A 21056-nucleotide genomic window follows, 5' to 3' on the forward strand; every position below is an offset into this window, starting at 1 on the left:
ATGTAGGGTTGCAAAACACCAAACCCATTTGCTTCCATCACCCCCAGGAGTCTATCAATGTGCCCAGTGGGGTTGCCTTCAGAAAAAAAGCAAATGATACCTTCTGCACATTTGTGTCAAACGGAGCACTTTGGAAAGAGGACAGTCCCACTGCAGGGCTCAGAGGGGCCTGGAAGGAAGATGGAATCTGAAAGTATTATGTACTCAGGAATGTATTACGTACCCTAGGACGGTGTTCCTAGGGTAATGGTTTTCTAGTATAGCCAATAGATATTTTCTATGCAACCAAGCCTCACCTGGCCTCACAAAACAAAACAAAACAAAAAAGTGTATTAACTACCTGCTTCCACACAGAGAAACACAATGTTTTCTTTAAAGGGTCTAGGCTGGCAAAGTAAATGAATGAAATGAATGGGGCTGCCCTGGTAGGTACAGCATCTCCAGTTTACAGGGAGCAAACATCACTTAGTTATTGCCATGTGGGAATTTCAGTCCACTAGTGCCAGGTCTTTCGAGTTTTTCCAAGAGAAGCCAGACTTCTTAATATTTGTATCATAGTTCCCAATTTCTAAATGTTGGCAGCATTTCAAAAATACTATGTAGTCCAAAGAAAACATGCCTTCTGGCTAAGGTTGGCCTGCAGCTGACAGTTTCTCACCTCTGCTTCAGCATCTCAGGTCCAAGAGAGGCAATTGCTTTAGTCACCTGCATCCTCTTCCCGTCCACCTCCACCACATTCCAAAAGACAAGTGTCCTGAACTCTCAGACTTTTCTTCTCAAAAGTCATGTTTTATTAAGGACCTTAAAATTGGCTAATGGCCTTACAGTAATTTATTTCAGTTGAGGATTGGTAAAACTAACTATTCAGAGGTACGTTCTTGAAGGTGAGGTTAATTTTTAAAATAATTTTAAAGGAATTATGAAGGTAGAGGGTGTATTAGTTGTATTATTTGAGGGTGTGTTATGTGCTTTGCAGTGGGATGGACCTGGGTTGAGATTCCAGCTCCATCACCTAGTACCTGTGTCACTTGGGCACAGGTGATTTCCATTTTCTCATCTGCAGAGTGGGGGAAACAACTCCTGAGTTTGTTGGCTTGTTTGATTGGTAATGAATGATATTAACATATGTTAATATCCGGTGCCATTAGGTGCTCAGGAAATTAAGTTTCTCTCAGGAGCCAACGTAATTGAAACTTTTAATTGCAAATGTTATAAAATAACCTCATGAAACTTTTCCACATTTTAATAATTTAAAAAATTCACTTTCTTCAGAAGTCCCATTATAGTAAATAGTGTTGCAGTTGAAACAGGAGAAAAGGAGAAATTAGAGAGAGTGAGGGGAAGAACCTCAAGGGTGTCCGATCAGTGCCAGGGTTCACTTACATTATAAGGGGACCTTATAATTTATGAGTCTAATTTAGCTCTTCTGCTTATTGCTGAATTTCTAATATCTAGCGCATCCCCAAATATATGTGTTTGTTAATTTTTAAAATTAGTTAATGGACAAATAAAGAGTATGTGCTGGGAGTTTTATCTGGCAAGGATAACTGCTAGCTGGATAGCTCTGTTTGGACTATGCTGTGTATCAGAAATGGTTGGCTTCCCAGACATGGAACCTGTATGGTCACACAGGACCTGCCCTCAGAAGAGCCCCATGCTTGGTTTAATATTTGCCGTTGCCATCTTTAAATTCTTTATAATTTTTGAAAAAGGGCCTCCGCAAATTATGTAGCCAGTTCTGATCAGAGAGTGTCATCAGGAAACATAGAATTGTCAGTGCATAAGCCAAAGGGTACAAACTCATGGCCCCTGGACCCTATTGAATATTTTTGGCCCACAGAGTGGTTTTTTTTTTAAATATAAATAAACTTTTTATTTAGAAGAGTTTTATATTTGCAGAAAAATTGCAAAGATAAGACAGAGAGTTCCACATATAACTCATCCAGTTTCCCGTGTTAGGAACATCTTATGTTACATTTATAAGACATTTGTCACAAATGAGGAACTAACATCAGTACATTTTCATTAACTAAACTCCACACACAGTATTCAGATTTTAGAAGTTTTTCCCTAATTCCCTTTTCCTGTTCCTGGATTCCATCCAGAATACCACATTACATTTAGTTGTCACGTCTCCTTACACCCTTCTGAGCTGACGTTTTCTCAAACTTTACTTGTTTTTGATGACTTCGACAATTTAAAGGAGTGCTGGTAAATGTTTTGTAGAATGTCCCTGAATTTGGGTTTGTCTAATATTTTTCTCATGGTTCCATTGGGGTTATGGGTTTTGGGTCAGAAGTCCACAGAGCTGAAGTGACATTTTCCTCACATCATATCAAAGGTATATGCCAAGAACATGCCAAGAAACTAATCAGTGATGGCATTGACCTTAGTTACCTGGCCAACGTTGTGTCTGCCAGGTTTCTCCATTTTAAAGTTACTCTTCCCACCTCCCTTTCCAAACTGCACTCTTTGGAAGCGAGTCACCTGGCATACCCCACAGTCAAGGCTACGGAAAGGAGTTCCACCTTCTTCAGGAGAAAGTCACTACGTAAATTATTTGGAATTCTGCTGCAATTTGTCTGTTCCCCACTTATTTATTCAATCATTTATTTCTATCAGTCTGGACTCATGGGTATTTATTTTATACTTTTGGTTATAATCTAATACTACTCCATTTATTTTCTTGCTCAAATTCCAGCTTCGGCCTTGCAGGAGCTCTTTCAGGTTGCCTCCAGGGTCCCTTGGACACACCTCCATTGTTGTGTGTTTATCGAGGACTCCCTTTCTTTCTGGCGCTACAAAGTGTTCTGTTATATTTCCTGCCCCAGCCCTAGAATCAGCTGTTTCTCCAAGGAGCCCTGATTCCCCTTTTTGTAGAATGGTCTTAGACAATAAGATCTGGATGTTGCAGGTGCTCATTGCTACAAGGTATTTTTTAATTTTTGAAATTCTAAAATTAAAAAATGTTTTAATGTAAATTAAAAATGTAATGTAATATAAAAATTTTTAACGTAAAATTTAAAACTTAAGCTGTCATAGAGAGTCAACTTTTCCAGGCTGAGTTAACTATGTAAAAATAAATTACATTAAAAATAAAATGTTTTTAAAAATTTTTTAATGTTTTTAAACTACCAACGTTTAACTATGAAGAGATTTCACATTAAAATCTAGACTTCCGATTCTCTTGAAAGACCAGAAGTTCTGGCAATCCTGGACCCATATTCCTGCTCAACACAGTTAGCTAAGGCTGAGACAATTTTTCTTTCCTGCATAAAGCACTGTCCAGGTTGTCACAGTCTGTGCCATTCCCTATTGTATTACAGCCAGCCTACTTGACGCTTTTATGTCCCTTTCTGACCCTTGAAGGCATTTGAATAAGTGATTTCTGGTTAAGACCATATTCAAGTAAGTACTTTACAGATATACAGTTTAGTCCATGAATTTAGCTCTACTTTGACCCAGTGATCAGATTTAAAAGCTACATTTCTGGTTTCATCCCTAACCCACTAACGTACCTTCATTGGGTCTTACGTGCAAATGCAATGACTCACCAATTTTTCTCAGTCCCTGCCAGAACCCTTCCAGCTCAGATGCAAAGAGTCATCTGCATCCACTTGCATCCCCTTCAGCCTCATGCAGGGTGGGTCTTTGCATTCAGAGTCTGCTCTGAACTTCTTTGGCAAGTTTTCCTTTCTTAGACCCTTTCTGTCTGGAGAAGATCCCCCAACAGTTACACCCCTGCCTCAGATCAATTTCTTCCTGTTCCCTTTTGGCTCTGCAAAGCACCCCTCAAGTTGGGATCCAATCATTGTTCTTTCTGGATCTGCGTTTCTCAAAAGGATGGATTACTTTTGCTATCTTTTCCCTCTCCCCTGCCTTCCCCAATCATGTATCCCAGAATTATTTGTTTCTCAATCAACCCTGGCTTATTTCAAACTTTAGTAACTCTGGAAAATGACCTATCTGATAGTTTTCTATTTATATGAAAATAGGTGCTTCGATATAAATATAAAATACAATTTGAGGAGGTGTTCTTTTCCAGTATGGGTGAAAAGTTAATAGAAAGATGCATCTGAGATCTGCTAGGTGTGAAAAGTTAAATGGGTATTAATTTTCATTGCAGCCTTATGGCCTTGGACTTGACAAGGTTAAACATGGGCCAATAGCAGTTCCCTGGGGGATCTTTCCATAGCACAGTGGTTTTCAGACTGTGACTCAAAGGCCACTGCCTGGGGACAGGAGAAGAAATCCAAGAGTAAAGGAAGGAAGCTCCACTAAGGGGGAGCCACAGCCAACCAGGCAGGAGGTGATGGTGGCTTGACCTAGTGAAGTGGCAGTGGGGCTGGAGAGAAGTTTATAGATTAGAAACTATTCGGACAAGACTTGGTATTTTGTGTGTGTGATTGTGTGTGTGTGTGTGTGTGTATTGTGTGTGTATTTTTCTGTATTTAAAAAAATTTAACTATAGTTGATTTACAATATTGTGTTAGTTTCAGGTGTACAACTTCAGGTTCTTTTCCATTATAGGTTATTAGAAGATATTGAATATAGTTCCCTGTGCTATATTCAATATAAATAAATAAATCCTTGTTGTAAATCCTTGTTGTCTATTATATATATAGTGGTGTGTATCTGTTAATCCCATACTCCTAATTTATCCCTCCCCCACTTTCCCCTTTAGTAACCATAAGTTTATTTCCTATGTCTGAGTCTATTTCTGTTTTGTAAGTAAGTTGATTTGTATTATTTTTTAGATTCCACATATAAGTGATGTCATATGATATTTGTCTGTCTGACTTACTTCACTTAGGATGATAATCTCTAGGTCCATCCATGTTGCTGCAAATGGCATTATTTCATTCTTTTTTATGGCTGAGTAATATTCCATTGTGTATATGTATGTGTATATACACATACATATATACATATACACCACACCTCGACAAGACTGGGTTTTCAGTGCCCTGCACATAATGGAAGGAAGATTCTGCTGGTGAATAAAGAAAAGTTTTATTTGTGAAAATACTCACAACAGATCATCCACGACCGGGAGGCTGAGTCATTTTCAAATTCTGACTGGGGCTGATGATCAAAGTGCTGGTGCTTCTGTCTGACTTTCCAGTTCTAATGAGGTTCATTAGCACCATGTTCTCAGCTCACTCTGTCTCATTTGGGCCATTTGATTTTCAGCAAACGCGGCAGGTCTGAACTAGCTAGAATTCATCTTTAATGGCTTTTATTGCCAATGCATAGTGAATGAATGCCTTTCTCAGGTCTTCTTGGGTCTCTCTTGATGTACTTCCACCTCCACGCCAGGACAGAGCGAGGGAAGGCAGCCAGCCAACCTGGAGATGGGGACGCGAATAAGAAGGAGCTTCCAGGGCTTCCCTGGTGGCGCAGTGGTTGAGAGTCCACCTGCTGATGCAGGGGACACGGGTTCGTGCCCCGGTCCGGGAAGATCCCACATGCCATGGAGCGGCTGGGCCCGTGAGCCACGGCCGCTGAGCCTGCACTTCCGGAGCCTGTGCAAAGAAGGAGCTTCCAGCAGCAGAGAAGTGGTGCTGGGGACAGGAAGGGGCAGGTGACAGGCAGGCTCCTTTGGCTGGCTGAAACAGCACTTCCTCTGCCTCGCAAATGGCACGTCTGAGGGAATTAACAGTCTGTTTAGAGTGTATCATCACTTGCTATTCTGTTTTCCCTTCTTTTGGTCTGGCCAGTGTGGTAATGGGTCCGAGGGTAACTCGGGGTTGGGGCGAGGGGCAGCTGGGGAAGAGAGTAGTAGCCAGTTTATTTCTAACCATTTGCAGCTGTCAGCTTGTTTGGGGCCTTTTTTTTTCAGGCAGAGGAACAAAGTCTTGCTCCCCAGGATTGTTTTCCTTGGCATGGTGTACAGACACTTTCTTGAGGAATGCACTGAGATAACACAAAACATCTGCTTAGAAGAATCGGCCCTCCAAAGCTGAATTTTCATCAGCAAGAGTATGAGGCTTCTTTAGATAAATATATATGTATATGTTTTGCAGGAGGCAGGAGAATGTGGATGGAATGGGCAAGAGAATAAACTATTAGGAGAGGATTTTTAAGAAGTAGGTTTATGTTGTTAAGGTTTCTTTTCTTTCTTTCTTTTTCTTTCTTCATTGTGATCGAATTGTGTTTTGTTTTGCAAGTATCTTGGAAATGGTATGTTCTCAGCCACGCTGCCGGAGGAGGCCTGTTTTCTTTTCCCACGTGTGTGGGATGTTGCTTTTATTCACGAGCTATTGAGAATGAGTGGTTCTTATGACTTGTAGAGGGATTTTCACATGCACACTCCTGGTACTGGCCCCCAAAGACCCAAAGGACAGCACAGATGCTCTCAGACAGGAGTGACAGTGTGAAGGAGCTCAAGATAGGCATTTCTGGTTGTTGTTACTGACGTGCCATTGGGGTCCCCAAGGGATTAGATTAACCAAGGCACTAGGCTTCATCTCGTGTCACGTGGAAGCTCCTCGGACAGTTCACACGGTGTTTCCGTATATCACCTTGGGTCCAAATCTGCTTTCCAGGAAGAGTTTGTCCTTTAGAGAAAAGGCAGCTCCGTCTGTGCCGTTTCATTTGCCCTCCCCCACCCTAGACTCTGATGAGGAAGAGTCTCACCTTTTAGAGCAGCAATAACATGAGCGGCCTTTTGCCAAATGCCTCTGAAAGCCTGCTGGCCCTAGGCTCTGTGTTTAATCCTCCCAATCTCACCAACTACCAGGTATAATTATCCTCATTCCTCAGATAAGGAAACCGAGCCTTTTAGAAGTTAGCAAACTCACTCCCGGGCAAGTATCAGGGGAGTTCCACAGCTGCAGCCTGAAACCAGTGATTGACACCAGAGCCAGACGCTTAACCAGTGTCCACGAATGACACATGCCTTTGGGGAAGTAAGAGCCAATATGCCCTTTTCCACCTTCATCTTTTAACAGATTTGGCTTCTCCAATTCTGCCAGTTGGATTGGCAAGAGATGAAACGAGCCGTAAGAATCCCATCCAGTTTCCTGGCAGAGTGGAAAGAGCATAGGCTCTGGAATCAGACAGACTTGAATTCAGACCCCTTTGCATCACAAACTAGCTCTAAACCCCGGGCCAGTCAGTCCCTGCACCTTTCTGAGCTTTGATTTTGGTGTACCTCCGCTCTGGGCACTAAGCATCCTTCTGGGAGGAGCATGGATGCACTCCCTGCCCTCAGGGAGCGTACAGTCTGGAGGGGGTGGCAGACCTGAGCCAGTACCCACACAGGTCAGTGTGCAATTGCCATCTGGGATCTGTGCTCAGGAGAGTTACAGGAGCAGATGGCACATGCCAGGCAACCTGAGTCTGGGGATGATGGGAGGCCTTCAGCTGAGCTCTACAGAAGGAAGAGGCATTAGCTAGGTGAACGACGGGCTGGAATGTCTGCCAGCTGCTTGTGGAACCTGGGATGTTCTGGGGCCAGTTCTCTGGTGTCCCTGTAGACAGGCTTTGAGGCCCTCCTCTCCAGAGCTCCACAGCCCAGGTTCAATCCAGTGCCGTCAGAGACCAGGTTCTCAGCCCTAAGCATCTGGCTTTCTCTCCAGAAGAAAAAAGAGAAAAACCATGAAAACAAGAATGGGTAGCAGCTAGCTTGGAAACTGCCGCCTGGGTCTTGTTTGACTTTGGGACCTCCATCTCCCATCTGTGGCCCTGTCATAGCATCTCTGCATTCTCTGAGGGACTCTCTCCTTTTGCAGCTTCCATAACAGGATAAAAGATAAAAACACAAGCCATTTAGACAACTTCTTGTTTTTTTTTTTCCAGAGGTGCCTGAAAAGGAAGGATTGAATGGGGCATTTGGGGGCTAAGTGAAAGGGAGGGGAGGGGAGGGGATGAGGAAGAAAGAAAATGGATTGAAGCTCAGAAATTACTGGAATTTTTATTCAATTCTGTGTGGGAGAAAGAATAGTTACTGAGTCAGAGATGAAAGGCAAATCCCCATGGGGCCCCAGAGAAATTATTATATTCCATGCTCAATTTAGCTCTCACACTCAATGTGGCTTGGAGATCAGAAAGTTTGTGGTTAGACACATTCATAAACTCAGCAGGGCTCTGTCAGATGCTGGTTCCCGGCTGAGTACCAGGTCCTCACCAGCAGCAGAAACAGAGCTGTGAAGCTGCCTGGTCGGGCCTTCAAGAGGGCCTCCAAGCCCCACAGGCTCATTGCACCCTCCTCCTTCACCCCAACTCTCTGGCTGGCCTTCTCCTTGGCCTGATCACTTAGCAAACTCTAGTCTTGCTTTGAGTCTAATTGTTGAGCAAATTCCTGTGGAACATGTGAGAGATTGGTCTGGGATTCTGACCTCAGCCCAGGCATCTTGCCTGGGCTCATTCTGGAATCTGAGTTCAGCCTGGTCCCGTTTTAGGCTCACTGATCCCATTTGCAGAGACCAAGCCACACGGCCTGCCCCGAGCCATCCAGATCTATCCTTGAACACCTAGATGTCTATCACCTCTTTCTGAAGCTCATCTGAACACATCTTCTCATTTCGAGCCAGCTTCTTGGAGTCTGAAATTTCCCAGCTTGAATCTGAGAGTCAGGGGCTATGGCTCAGGGTAGGGTAGAGGAAGGGGAGGCTCTGAGATCAATCGTGCTTGCAAATCATGTAGAGACCTTCTGTTCAAAGGTTGTTTTCTATAGGGATTTCCCTGGCGGTCCAGTGGTTAAGACTCCGCGCTTCCATGGAGGGGGCACGGGTTCGATCCCTAGTCTGGCAAGTTCCTCATGCTGCATGGCATGGCCAAAAAAAAAAAAAAAACAAAGCCTCTCTAACCTATTCCAAAAGTTGTTTTCTATATGATCAATACATATCTGTCTGAGATTATTGTCGGAAGGTTTGCCTGGGTTATTATAAGACTAGTCAAAGTTTAACTCCAAATCCTTCAGATATGCAGTCTATTTCAGTTATGACTTCTGGTTAATATTGTCTGGCATTAACTTTCTAATTGAGTACAGTGACTGAAAATTAACTATCACCTCCCTGAAAAACTATATTGAAAGGTAAAAAAGGGAGGTTTTAATGATAAAAAAAAGGAGTTTCAGATTCTTTCTTCCCACCCACTAGGCTAGATGAAAACGTTCTCCATCTCAGAGCTCTCCTCCATAGAAGAGCATTGTGTAGCCTTGCATGCCAGGACCATATCAAGACTCTGGCAAAAAGCTATCATTTCTGCTGTAGGCTTTTTTCCTCCCCCAAATAGGCGATGATGGATTCACATCTTGACTAAATAAGATCACTGCTGTCTTATGATTCAACTTTGAATGATGAGTGTTCCTTACCTAGCCCTGTGCCAGGTGCTTTTAAAGATAGAATCAAAGTATAAAGCAGTCCCTTTGTTCAGGGAACTTACAGTAATACAAGACATAAATATGAGAAATTTGTAGAAAATAATGCAAAGTCAAATATCATCCAGGGCTTAATTGAGTACCTACCACTCAAAATTCTTTGCAAGTTCTGGATTGATGGATTAATACCAAGACTGCCCTCCTGAAAATAAATATGCAGGAGGAATTTAATCCCAAAGTATGTTACAAAGAACATTTGGTCCATGAGATACTGAAACTAACAGTGCACCAGAGTGCTTCGTATCTGCAAAGTATTAGCAAAGCCTTTTACGTGTGTGTAGTTAATCCTCACAACAACCCCCTGAGCTACAGATAACATAAATATCCCTGTTTCTTTCCAGTTGAGGAAACTGCAGCTTAGAGATACGAAGCCGTTTGCATATGGTTACCTTGTTAATAGGTAGTAGAGCCAGAAATGAAACCTGGGAAGTCTGATTACAGACTCTTAAACCAATAGCTATTACAGGAAAAAGGGGGTTCCAGAGTTAAATAGGACTTTTGGCTACAGGAATTCTCAGATCCTTTACTATTTTTAGGTATATTGCAAACATTTATAAAAGCAGCATTTTGACTAGTATACTTGACCTCGTGATCCTCTTTTTTAGCCAAGGATCTCCCAGAATTAGTCACTTTTAACACAGACCTTGGGAAGTACGAAAGTGGAGGGTCCCCAGTGCCTTATGTATAGGAGAAGGGACAAAAGGACGGGGTTGGATATAGTCCTGAGCTGGGTCATTGGTGCCCCTTGGAACACATAGGCTGCCCTCTGCCCAGAGCCTTCCTTGCACGTTCTCCTCAGGTTCAGGCTGCCATGCTAACAAGTCCAGTGTCCATTTGAGATGGTTCATTAGCCTTTCGTTCTTCCTACTGTTAGCCTGTATTTATCGAAAACAAACAAACATTTTTTTGAGCTTCCTCTGCAAGCCAGGTACTGAGCCAGTGGAGGTCAGAAAATGGTCATCTTAACAGTGAGTTTCGCTGTGCCATGGAGTGTAACTGCAGGACGCCAAAGAAAGGGCCCGAGTTTCGGAGTCAAATCTCTACATCCTTTTATCTGTGGGGACAGGCAAACACTTTAGCTGAACTAAGCCACAGTTACGTTAAAAAAAAAATTGCTGAAATAATAGTATCACAGCTCAGGATTTCACTGGGAATAAATGACATCACACATACACATAGCAGGCCTCTCTCAGGGTTCATTTTTCTGTGGCTATTTAATGGAGATTAGATACTTCTTACCGGCACCATGAAGACAAGAAACCCTCAGATAAATTAATTTTCGTGAACTGGTCCCTCTGGAGCCTGTCAGGGAAAGGAGTAGACCAGCACTGAGTCTTACCCTGTCTTGCTGCCGTGAGGCCAGTTACACAGGATGAGAGTTCCAGGGTCCACCAGAGTGGTGGACATCCAGAGGGGTGATATCTTCCACTTCCCACCTTCTGACGGTTTATTTAAAGTCTTCACACACACACACAAATCTGAAGACTTGGAAGGCAGAAGAGAAAGGGAGAAAAGGGCTAAGATAGTATACAAACTGTAGAATTGGACCCTGAACCATCAATAATATTGAGTGAATTTCCCAAATGCCACAGAGCTTTCTTATTCTTAACCCCACACTCTGTGAGCTGGGATTTTATCTCTGGCTTAGCAGGGAACCCACCAGGGTTCTTAGGCTCCCTACGAATCCAGCCTAGGACTTCTCAGCTTCCCATGTTGGCCTGGGGGTGACTATGGTGCATGCTGAGCATGTCCTTACTTGAACCATTTGCAATGTTCGCTTTTGAAGAATGAATTACATGTAAGGAAGGGGATGGTGGAAGAGTCAGGGCCAACTTAGCAGCCAGAGCCAAGAGATTTGAGGCTGGGGTCCTACCTACCCAAGGAGTTCAAGTGGGAAATAACAAAAGTAGGACTTCATCTCAAAGTTCCCACCATGTGCCAGACACATTACAGATACTATTATAAGAACCCTAGAAAGTAAATGTTTTTCTCCATTTTGTAATGAAGTAGAGTGATAAGTCACTTGCCTATACAGCTAGTAAGTGACAGGGCTAGGATTTTAATCTAGGTCTTCCAGACTCTAAATCAGCTCTTCTCTATACTGTGAAGATCATTCCCAGCCATAGCCCAAATGCGAGAGGCAAGAGCAAACCAAGTTCAAGGCCAAAGGCAAGGCCAGAGACCAGGTGTGGAATGGAGGGCAGAGCCAAGAGCTCAAAGCTGATCAGATGTAGGGACTTGAGGGGTGTGGGGGGATGCAGATTGGGGACACTCTAGAGGGACCCAACAAGTGCCATGAACATCCTTGGTGTGTCCAAGATTTTGCCTTACCTTCAGTCAGTGTGTGGGGTGTGGGCACCAGCTTTAAAGGCCAAGCAGACGAACTGGCTCAGCTGAAACCCCCCATCCCTGTGTCCCCTAGCAGCTGGTGACGTGAAAGGTGAACGCCCCTGGGGGGATTCAGGCCACCCAGGAAGGAAGGGCTTGGGAGCTGGAAGTGTGCGCAGAGTCCCAGAGCAACATCTCCAGATTTCAGAGTAGTGGGTACTCATGGGCTTTGGAGTTAGACAATCCTGGGTCCAAACCCCTCCGCTATTTGCCAGCTGCATGACCTGGGTAAGCTACTTAATTTTCTGAGTCTGTTTCCTCATTTATGAGATGGAAACAATAATAGTACCTAGACTTGTTACGTGCTCAGTAAATGTTGGCTTTTACTCTTAGTCCCAGGTCCATCGTCTAAGGCACCGGCAGAGAAAACACATCTCTCCTTGGGGCCTCAGAGTATTAGCTGACCTCTTAGTAACTCGGATCTGTGGCTCCCAAGGGTTTGGACTTTTTTCACCCTTCTCTCCTCACCCCTCTCCTTTTTAAAAATTATATTTCTGTGCCACCAAAGACTAATCTTTAGATGCCTCGTTGCATTTAGCAATTAAGCTGTGCTTTTATCCTTGGCAAAGAGAATCACACTCCAAACATAACCAGATCTGTTAAATTTTAGAATCAGGCTGACTTGGTCCAAATCCCAGCCCTGCCACTGTTTACCTAAGTGGCCTGGAGCAAGTTAATCTGTGCTTGGTGTTAATTCATCTGTGATACAGGACTAGTAAAACCTACATCACGGACAGGTTGCGAAAGTAACACATGTCAACCTCTGCTGTTGTGTCCGTGTGGTTCCAGGACTCCCGTTCTGATGGGAACATAATCAACACTTGAATATGGATAATGGGGGATTCCATCACCTCTGGACCTCAGGCTTCTTTGAAGCCTCTAGACCTTCTCCCAGCCTGGCAGCAGAGGTTTTCACTGGACCCCCCTTCAGCAGAGATAACCACCTAGCCGCTCTGGCGGGGAGCTGCCCTCCACCTTCGGCCAGCTTTACATCACCCCACCCTCAAACCCCAGCATCTGTTGCCCAGACAATCAGCTGCCAAGCTGTGCCCAAGTCTCTCCCTGGGTTCATTTGATATGTTGCCACTTTGTTTCGGAAGAAAAGCCAATATCAGTGCCGGACCCTGGGGAGGCAGATTCCTGCCTCTGCCAGCTGCCAGCTGTGTTCCGTCGCTCATCCTGCCCTCGGTGTCCCAGGTGATCCCGTTACAGTGTCTCTCACCAGACAGCTGCCACTGGGACCCTGTGGAGGCACGGACAGCAAAACTCCAGGCTTGCTGGGGACCAGGGACATGCCCTGAGCGCAGCTCTGCAATTCTGCCAAACGGCTGGTGGTCATGTCTGCCTTTTCCTGATAAGGGTAATTACTTGCCTTATAACAACAGCTAGATGTTCCAGCTCTACAAAGCAGAGAGCCGGCCGGAGAGGCGTCATTCCCTTTAGCAAGCGCTTACTCTGTCCTGGGCGCTGTAGGAGGGTTTTAGTCATGCTGACACTCCTGGCCATGCAAAAAAGGCCTTGTTTTGACTCCTCCTTAACTGACAGAAAAACAAAAGTCACAGGGTTGTCACTTCTAATCCTCAGGACAATTGGCAATTTTACCTGCACCCTACATATGGAGAAAGTGAAGCTCAGAGAGGTTAAATAACTTGTCTGTGGTCCTACGGCTGGAAGAGGAGCGCAATAGGAATTCAAAGGCTGTTTAACTTTGGAATCCATGACGTCACTGCTTAAGAACAGTGTAAATACCAAGAGTTTAAGCAGTGTCTGAGAAGCAGAAAGGAAGTGGGCTTGGGATTCTGCTATTTGTTGCTCTGACCAAGCTGGGAGTAGTGGTCATCAGACAGGAAATCTGGGTGATGCCTCTGCCCCCTCATCCAGTCTGTGTTAGGAAAAACAACCCCCAACTCTTACCTTCCCTCAAGGAGATGTGGTGACAATAAGTATAATGCGAAGTTTCCATGAAGTTTTGTTGCATTTGCCCACCTCAGAAACAGTGTATCTCAGAAAAAGTTTGGATCAGAATTTGCAAACTGGTAGTCTGCAGGCCGAGTTATCCTAGGAAGATGTTTTGTTTTGACCTGCGGTATTTTTTTCTTTTTTAAATGTCAGGTTAATTTCTATCCTTTTAAAAATAGAACTCCAGATAGTTCATATAGAACCCCAGATTTCTGAATCATCTTGCAAAACCAGATCTCGCAGCCCCGGGCTTCTGTGGCCATCTGGCCACCACTGACTGAGTTGTGCAGCGGCTGCTTCCTTTGACGAGAAAGGGCTTTCTAATTTGCTGCAGCCCTCACCGCTCCCTATTACTCTGTGTCAAGGAGTGCCAGTCTCCCTGGATCATCGCCCTCCTTCTACCAGTTTTCTTATATTAGAGATAAGAGGAAAAGGAACTTTCTTGGGCTCTAAAAAGTGGGAAAAGTAAAAAAGCAAGAAGGGAGAGTGCCTGTTTCTATCTAAAAATAAATATTTCTGTGTGTTTATCTGCACCAAAAAAGATATAACCAAAGAAACAAACCTGGCCCTCTTGTTCATTTTTTTGGTCTTTTCGTGGTTGTTGGTGTTTGAATTTAACACCATTTTAGCCACTTTTTCAGACAATGTCCAATGCAGCTGCCCACACAGAGCCAGGCATCTGCAGGCTGGCCCAGAAGGCCGGGTCCAGGACTGTTCTCCAGCCTCACACGTGTGCTCGGGGCCTGCCAGAGCTTCCCCATCATGGTTTTGTTTCCTTTTTCCCTTTCTCTAGGTGTTCCCTTCCCAAAGAACTTCCTGCAGATCTGCAAGAAGATCCTGTGTCGCCTCTTCCGGGTCTTCGTCCACGTCTACATCCACCACTTCGACCGGGTCATTGTGATGGGCGCGGAGGCCCACGTCAATACCTGCTACAAACACTTCTATTACTTCGTCACTGAGATGAACCTCATAGACCGCAAGGAGCTGGAGCCCTTGGTAAGTGTCACTGTGCGGCACCCTGGTCACCCCAGGGGCTCAGCCACTTGTCACAGAACACTGCCTCGCCCATGCAAACTGATGGCCAGCTCCTAACCAGAGGATTGCAGAATTGGACAGGAGTTAGAGGTCAGCTAAAGGGCAGGAGATGCCAAGATGTGCGCGGCCATCAAACAGAGGTCTTACATTTCTCCCTGGGATTGTCATGGTTTGGGTCAGAGGAAGTAGCTTTAATTCTCAGCTCCAAAACCAGTCACCTATTCACTTAACCCCTTAAATGGGCATCTTTGAGTTCTATGTCATCTCTTACACTGTTTTCCAAAGAAGGTAAGAAACGTTTCTTCAGTCAGTGACTAAATATTCAGCACCTACTGGGTGGCACCTGCTAGATACACAAAGTCAAGTTAAACTAGTTTTGAGTAGCTTTTACTCCAGAGATATAGAGAGAGGTGAGCCCAAGATGAGAATACAGTATCATGGGGACTTTGCTTTTCATACTGAATCTCCTGCAGTGCAGTTTTAATGGAATATATGAGAATCCAGAGCACTTGGTTAAAAAAAACTTTACTATTATTGTTTAAGTGAGTGGGGAGTCCTTTCATTTTCTTTTCTTTTTTTTTTTTTTTTTTCTATTTGCGGTATGCGGGCCTCTCACTGTTGTGGCCTCTCCCGTTGCGGAGCACAGGCTCCGGACGCGCAGGCTCAGCGGCCATGGCTCACGGGCCCAGCCACTCCGCGGCATGTGGGATCCTCCCAGACCGGGGCACGAATCCGCGTCCCCTGCATCGGCAGGCGGACTCTCAACCACTGCGCCACCAGGGAAGCCCCTTTCATTTTCTTTATAGACTATCTTTACAGTAGGACTCAAACTGTGCTTTGGAAGTCAAGGGCCCCTAAAAACCCTACATCTTTTGTGACATATAACATACTATGGTACCCTCATCACAGCTGTCTCTAGCAACTCTATCTAGTACCGTCTTATCCAGTATAATCAGTGCTTTATCGTAAAATCATGCTTTTTTCCTGAAACAGTTAAACGTGACAGTTTTGCTAAATATAACTGACAGAGCAACTAAATTTCATCCAACTCCATTTGAACAATGGCCTGAGCACAGGAGCCAGACTGGTCTTTTGCTAGCCTGTCTTCCTTTCTCTTGATGTACATGTTTTTAAAATACAGGTTTTTTAAATTATTTATGTATGGTGAGGCCAACAGATCAAGAGATGACTGCCAAAGCAGCTCTACTCAATCAAAACTAATTAAAACCAAAAAGAAAAAGACATGACTGCCATTGAAAAGATAGTTTGTTTTACTCACAGATCCCAAGAGAAGGGGGTATACCACGGTGTGAGGACAACATGGGGAAGGACGCAGACTGGTCAGGGACAACACGGGCAGGAGCCTTTCTTGTGGTTTCCGTGGGAAGGAATGGGCGAGGCAGGGTAAGAAGGCTAAACATGGACTAATTTAAGTAGTTTCAGCAGGTTCTGGGGCAGGGGAGCTGCCCCTAGCTGGTCACCTGGTGCTATGGTGATTAGGCCAAAGGGATTTTAACCCTAAGAGGTCACAGTGGAGGTGGTTGGGAAAGTGGGCTCTGGATTGGTTGGTTTGTGTTGATTGGTGAGTAAACAGCTCAAGGAGGAGTTGTCTACAATCTCTAGAAATTGGTTAGCCCTAGAAGGGGCAATCCCTCCCTTTTCAGCAAGGCCCCAGATATTCAAGAATCAAAACACAAAAACCAAAAGACATGTTTAATACAGTAGAGTACCTGTATCTGGCAGAGAAGATGTTGGGGAATTTTATATATCACCTTTAGAGTTTCTCAACTTGAAATCTATAATGACGCTTTGAGAATACATGGCAAAAAACCCATTTTTTCTGTGTGTCACTCGAGAGTTGTGGAACAAAGCAAGACTCGCTGGGTACAAGTGAGCTATATCATTGGCTAAAGCATTTATTTTCTTCATTTTCTTTCACAACCACTTCCTAGAAAGCTCTTGGCAAGAACTAAGTTGTCTCTGGATTCAGTTGGACGAGTAGTGTGGAAAGGAACTAAAACATAATCATGGTGAGGTTTTGCTCATTTGTCTTGTATAAAGGCTGTTGTGGGTAAACAGAAAAGGTTGTGCAAACAGCAAAAGGGAGTTAAAGGCCTGAAAGGAGCTGATAAAGCTAATTTCAGAAAATGTTAAGGACAGAGTGGATAGGGGCAGGTGAATGAAGAGGGTGGAGCAAGCACTCTGATCTCCAGGAGGAGTCTCCTTCTGGGGAGTTTGGTTCAGTTGTTTTCAGTTGACATGTTCAGGTGGAGGGGAAACACCTTCCCTAAAGGTCCACTGGAAGGAAGAGGCTCTCCTCAGCACTCAAGTTTGGGTTTCTCTGAGTTAAAGGAGCAGAAACATCTGATGGAGAGAGCTGAATGTTAATTTCTTCTCTGCGTACGGAAGCATGAAGGCCATTGTAGGACAAAGCCGAGTGTAAGTTAACAAGTAGATAAAGCCTTCCTTTGCCATCAGAGCACTCTCAGTTACAGCAGACCCTTGAACAACATGGGTTTGAACTGCACAGGTCCACTTATACGCTATATACTGCATTACTGCACCATCCAAGTTTGGTTGAATCTGTTTATGCAGACCCATAGATACGGAGGAAACTCAGTCATGGAGGGCCCAACTATAAATTATACTCAGATTGTCAATGGCATGGAGGGTCAGGGCCCCTTACCCCCACGTTGTTCAAGGGTCAACTGTATTTTCTACAACTGAAGAAGGGCCCCAGGGATTCTAACACCTGGCAGTGCCGGGAACTGACTTGAAGTCTGAGTCACAGAAAGGGCTGGAACAACCCAGTTATTCTATCAATAGATAAGAGCCTATTTCGGGGGATGGGGAACAAACTATGATTGGATTAACCAGGAATTATTAACAGTAGGTGTGAGCAAGAAGGGATATCATTTTTTTTTCCCAGAAGCTTATAGTTCTTTAAATTTTGCTTGAAACAGCCTACCTTTATGTTTTGTTCATTTTAATTACAGGGAGATTAATTTCAATGCTTGTACATATTAATAACAAGTGCTTTTAATGCTTAACTGTCTGAAATTATGTATTCATTTTACACAAATCAAAACCTAGAAAGTAACAGAAAAAGATATTGAGAATGTTTCTGAAGACAGTCATTAGCACAGTTCAATGGCCACTAAGAATATTGCACTTGTGGATTGTTATTACTGAAACGAGCACTTTCAATATTGAAAGTGCTGGAATACCTAACTTCCAAGTCGACTATTGCAATGCTGTAGTATTAAAATCAGTCATATTATATGAAATCAATACGTATGTATTTGATTTGCATATATCAAGTACCCTATATACGCAAGGCAAGTTGCTCAGATGTTCTAATTGTATAAGAAAGATAAGCTTTTGAGAATTGACAAATGCAGTCTAAAAAAATATAAAATAATGACTGTCGCTCATCTTTGGTCCTTGAAGGATGATGAAGAAGTCAGGCATTTGGCTTCCTGTTCTAGTACCTTCTTTAGAATCTAATGCAGCTAGGGACCAGAAGGGCAGCACTTGTCAGGCCAGTTTCCTTTTGAACATCAGCAGCTCCAGAGTCGCCACACCTCCAGTGGGACATTCTCGATGTCATGCCTCGGGATTCCACAATGTAGGATGCAGAAGCCCCACCTCATGTTTCTCTCTGCCATGTTCCCGCCACGCACAGCCATGCTCCTCAGCTGGCCCTGTTAGTTTTGTCTGATGTTGGCTGAGTGCCCAACACACTGGTTGTGTTGAGGGTACAGCAGCCCACAAGGGTAGGAGATTCAGTCTCAAGACAGTGCTTACCACAAGGCTCAGACTCTCTGGGTTCAAACCCTGGACCTTTCATTCACTAACTCGCAATTTCGAGCACGGTTTTTCAAAGCCTCATTTTACTCATTTGTAGAATAGGTATAATAATAGAATTGTAAAAAACTAAATGGGTTAGTCACACGATAGGTGCTTAAGAAATGTTGGCTGTTAAATGAGATAACGAATGTACAGTGGCTGTCATATAGTAAGCAGAGGTACCCTAATTCTCCCTTCCCCAGCTCCCATGGCCTTTTGCCATCTTGGAGATCCCCTAGGTAGCCTTGTAGCAGATATAGTTCATTGTATTTGTATCAGTGTCTCCCACAGGATTGTCAACTCCTTGAGGGCTGGTAGTAAACGGGACATATGCTTGTATTGCCTGTGTTGCCAAGCACCTAATAAATGCTTAGTGTGTTTTTGAATCCGGAAGAGTACTTTGAGGATGATCCCCATTCAATGGGATTACACACTAGTCATTCCTTCTTTGGTGCCACCCTCATCTCAGAACATGCCTGCAGACCTCCACTTATCCACAGTTGGAAATAAAGCTTCATGCTCTCAGATTAGCAGTGGAGATTAAAAGCAAAATAAGGTGCAGAGCAGTAAAGGGGTGCATCCTCAGCCTCAGGCCTGACAGAGAAAGCTGGGACCCCAGCTCCATCAGTTCCCTGATCCAGATTCCAACTATATCACCTAGGAGGATGTTGAATGCTCTCACACTGTCTGTATGTCCTGGTGGACCAGGTGTACAGTGACCAAGCCTCCCAGATTTAGCACAGAAGAATCCCATGTCTTGGGAAAACACTGTCCCTGGCAAACGGGGACAGTTGGTCACCCTATCAGGCCTCTGAGGGGGAATACAGCTTGGAATTCAGAAGCTGGGAAGAGGTCACCTCGGCAGCCCAGTGAGGAAGGCCAGCACGTCCATCTGTCCACAGGGTTTGCCTCATGGCTCCCGTTGGGACCTGCTGGTCTGCAGCAGCCTGGGAACCCAGAGAAATACGTGATTTCATTTGGTCTCCAACAGCGAGGGGGAGGCTGGAGCATTGACAGACATAGATGTGACAAATGATCTATTTTTCATGTAAATGCAACAGCTGAAGATGACTTGAACTCGAGCAAGTTCACAGTTGGAGAAAAGGAGCCCAAATGATAATTAGCAAATGGGCCAGGCCCTGATTGAATAAGCAGGCTGCTGTTGGCCCTGGGCAGCCTGGGAGTCAGCTGACAGAATGGAGCTAATCAGGATTATCATTAGCCAGCACAGAGAGCAGCAGTATTTTGTTAGCCTTTCACTAAAAACAAAAGCAGATTCAGAGGGCTGTTAGCGACACAGAAGCTGGCGAATAAAGAGCTGATGAGGGAGGAGGAGGAGGACGAGAGAGGTTGGCGAGGCAGGGGAGGAAAGACAGGAGAGTCCTTGTTCACCCTAAGGCACCTGCTGGCCCCTGGGTGACCTTGGTCCAGCAGTTTCACCTTCTCTCTCCAGGGATCCATTTCCTTATTTCTAACAATGAAAGTGATTATACCATCACCTAGCTTGTAGAGGTGCTGCCATGAAACCACAAGGCTGATCGGTTACCTTGTAGCAGGGCATGTGGGCCATAGGAGCTTTTTAATTAAGTCAGTGTTTCTCATTAGGGGTCCACACACCAGCTGCATCAGAATGTCCTGGAAGTGGTATTTTAAAATGTGCATACCCGGGCCTCACCCTGGATACACCAAGTCAGAATTATTGAGGTTAGTGCCTAGTCCCAAGCACCCTCGGTCTGCATCTCAAACTTCAGTGTGCATATGAATCACTCTGGCATCTCGCCAGACTGCAGATTCTGGTTCGGTACCCCTGATTGCAGCGCAATTCATTTTGCTCCCAGGTGACGTCAATGTTGCTGGTTCCCAGACCACTCTCTCAGGGGCACGACTCTAGATGACAATGACTCTCAAATTTGAAAATTACTATTGTTAGCACATCATCCCTTCTTCTTCTCTAGGATGGGTGTGTGTGTGGGTCAGCTCAGTGAAGTGGGAAAGTAAAGCAAAGAAGAAAAATCTAAGGATCAGCACCCACCAAGAGTATTCCTCAAAATATCAGTCCCGAGTAATCATCAGTGAAAACAGTTTTTCTTTTCCTGATCAAATGGGTTTTTGAAACGCTACATCATCTCCACCCCTGAAGACTCACGATGGACAATCATAGATCAAAGGCCTTGCGAAGTCATCCAGTGAAGAAACAGGTTGGGTTTTGTGTAGCGCCCCCTGCCCCCCATTTAGCTGCATTTGGCTGCTGAAATCTTTTTTCTTTTGTCATCACTCATCGACATCTTGTGGAGATTGTGATCCGTGGAACAAAGCAAGGGCAACACTGTTCAGCTCTGTGATGTGTTTCTGGATTTTCAGTTGTCCCTCCGTGCCTCCACCCTGGCCCCAGCCGTACACTCACCACTGCTGCATGGGATGAGGAAGAAAGAAGCCTTGG

At 44.5% G+C, this 21056-nt stretch overlaps 1 protein-coding gene across 1 annotated transcript in view; it reads left to right on the forward strand.

Annotated features, from left to right (window-relative positions):
* MOB3B (MOB kinase activator 3B) overlaps window positions 1-19354 on the forward strand; it is a gene marked incomplete at both ends in the record, with an annotated part of 104684 nt that extends 85330 nt beyond the window's left edge. The window contains 2 exons of the mRNA XM_079706702.1: window positions 14526-14728; window positions 19325-19354. Of these exons, the coding sequence (XP_079562828.1) occupies window positions 14526-14728; window positions 19325-19354 (233 nt within the window). The remainder of the gene's footprint in view (window positions 1-14525; window positions 14729-19324) is intronic.
* Window positions 19355-21056: the final 1702 nt, after the last annotated feature.

The sequence above is a fragment of the Hyperoodon ampullatus genome (assembly GCF_949752795.1).
Source record: "Hyperoodon ampullatus genome assembly, chromosome: 6".
Classification (NCBI taxonomy): Eukaryota; Metazoa; Chordata; class Mammalia; order Artiodactyla; family Ziphiidae; genus Hyperoodon; species Hyperoodon ampullatus.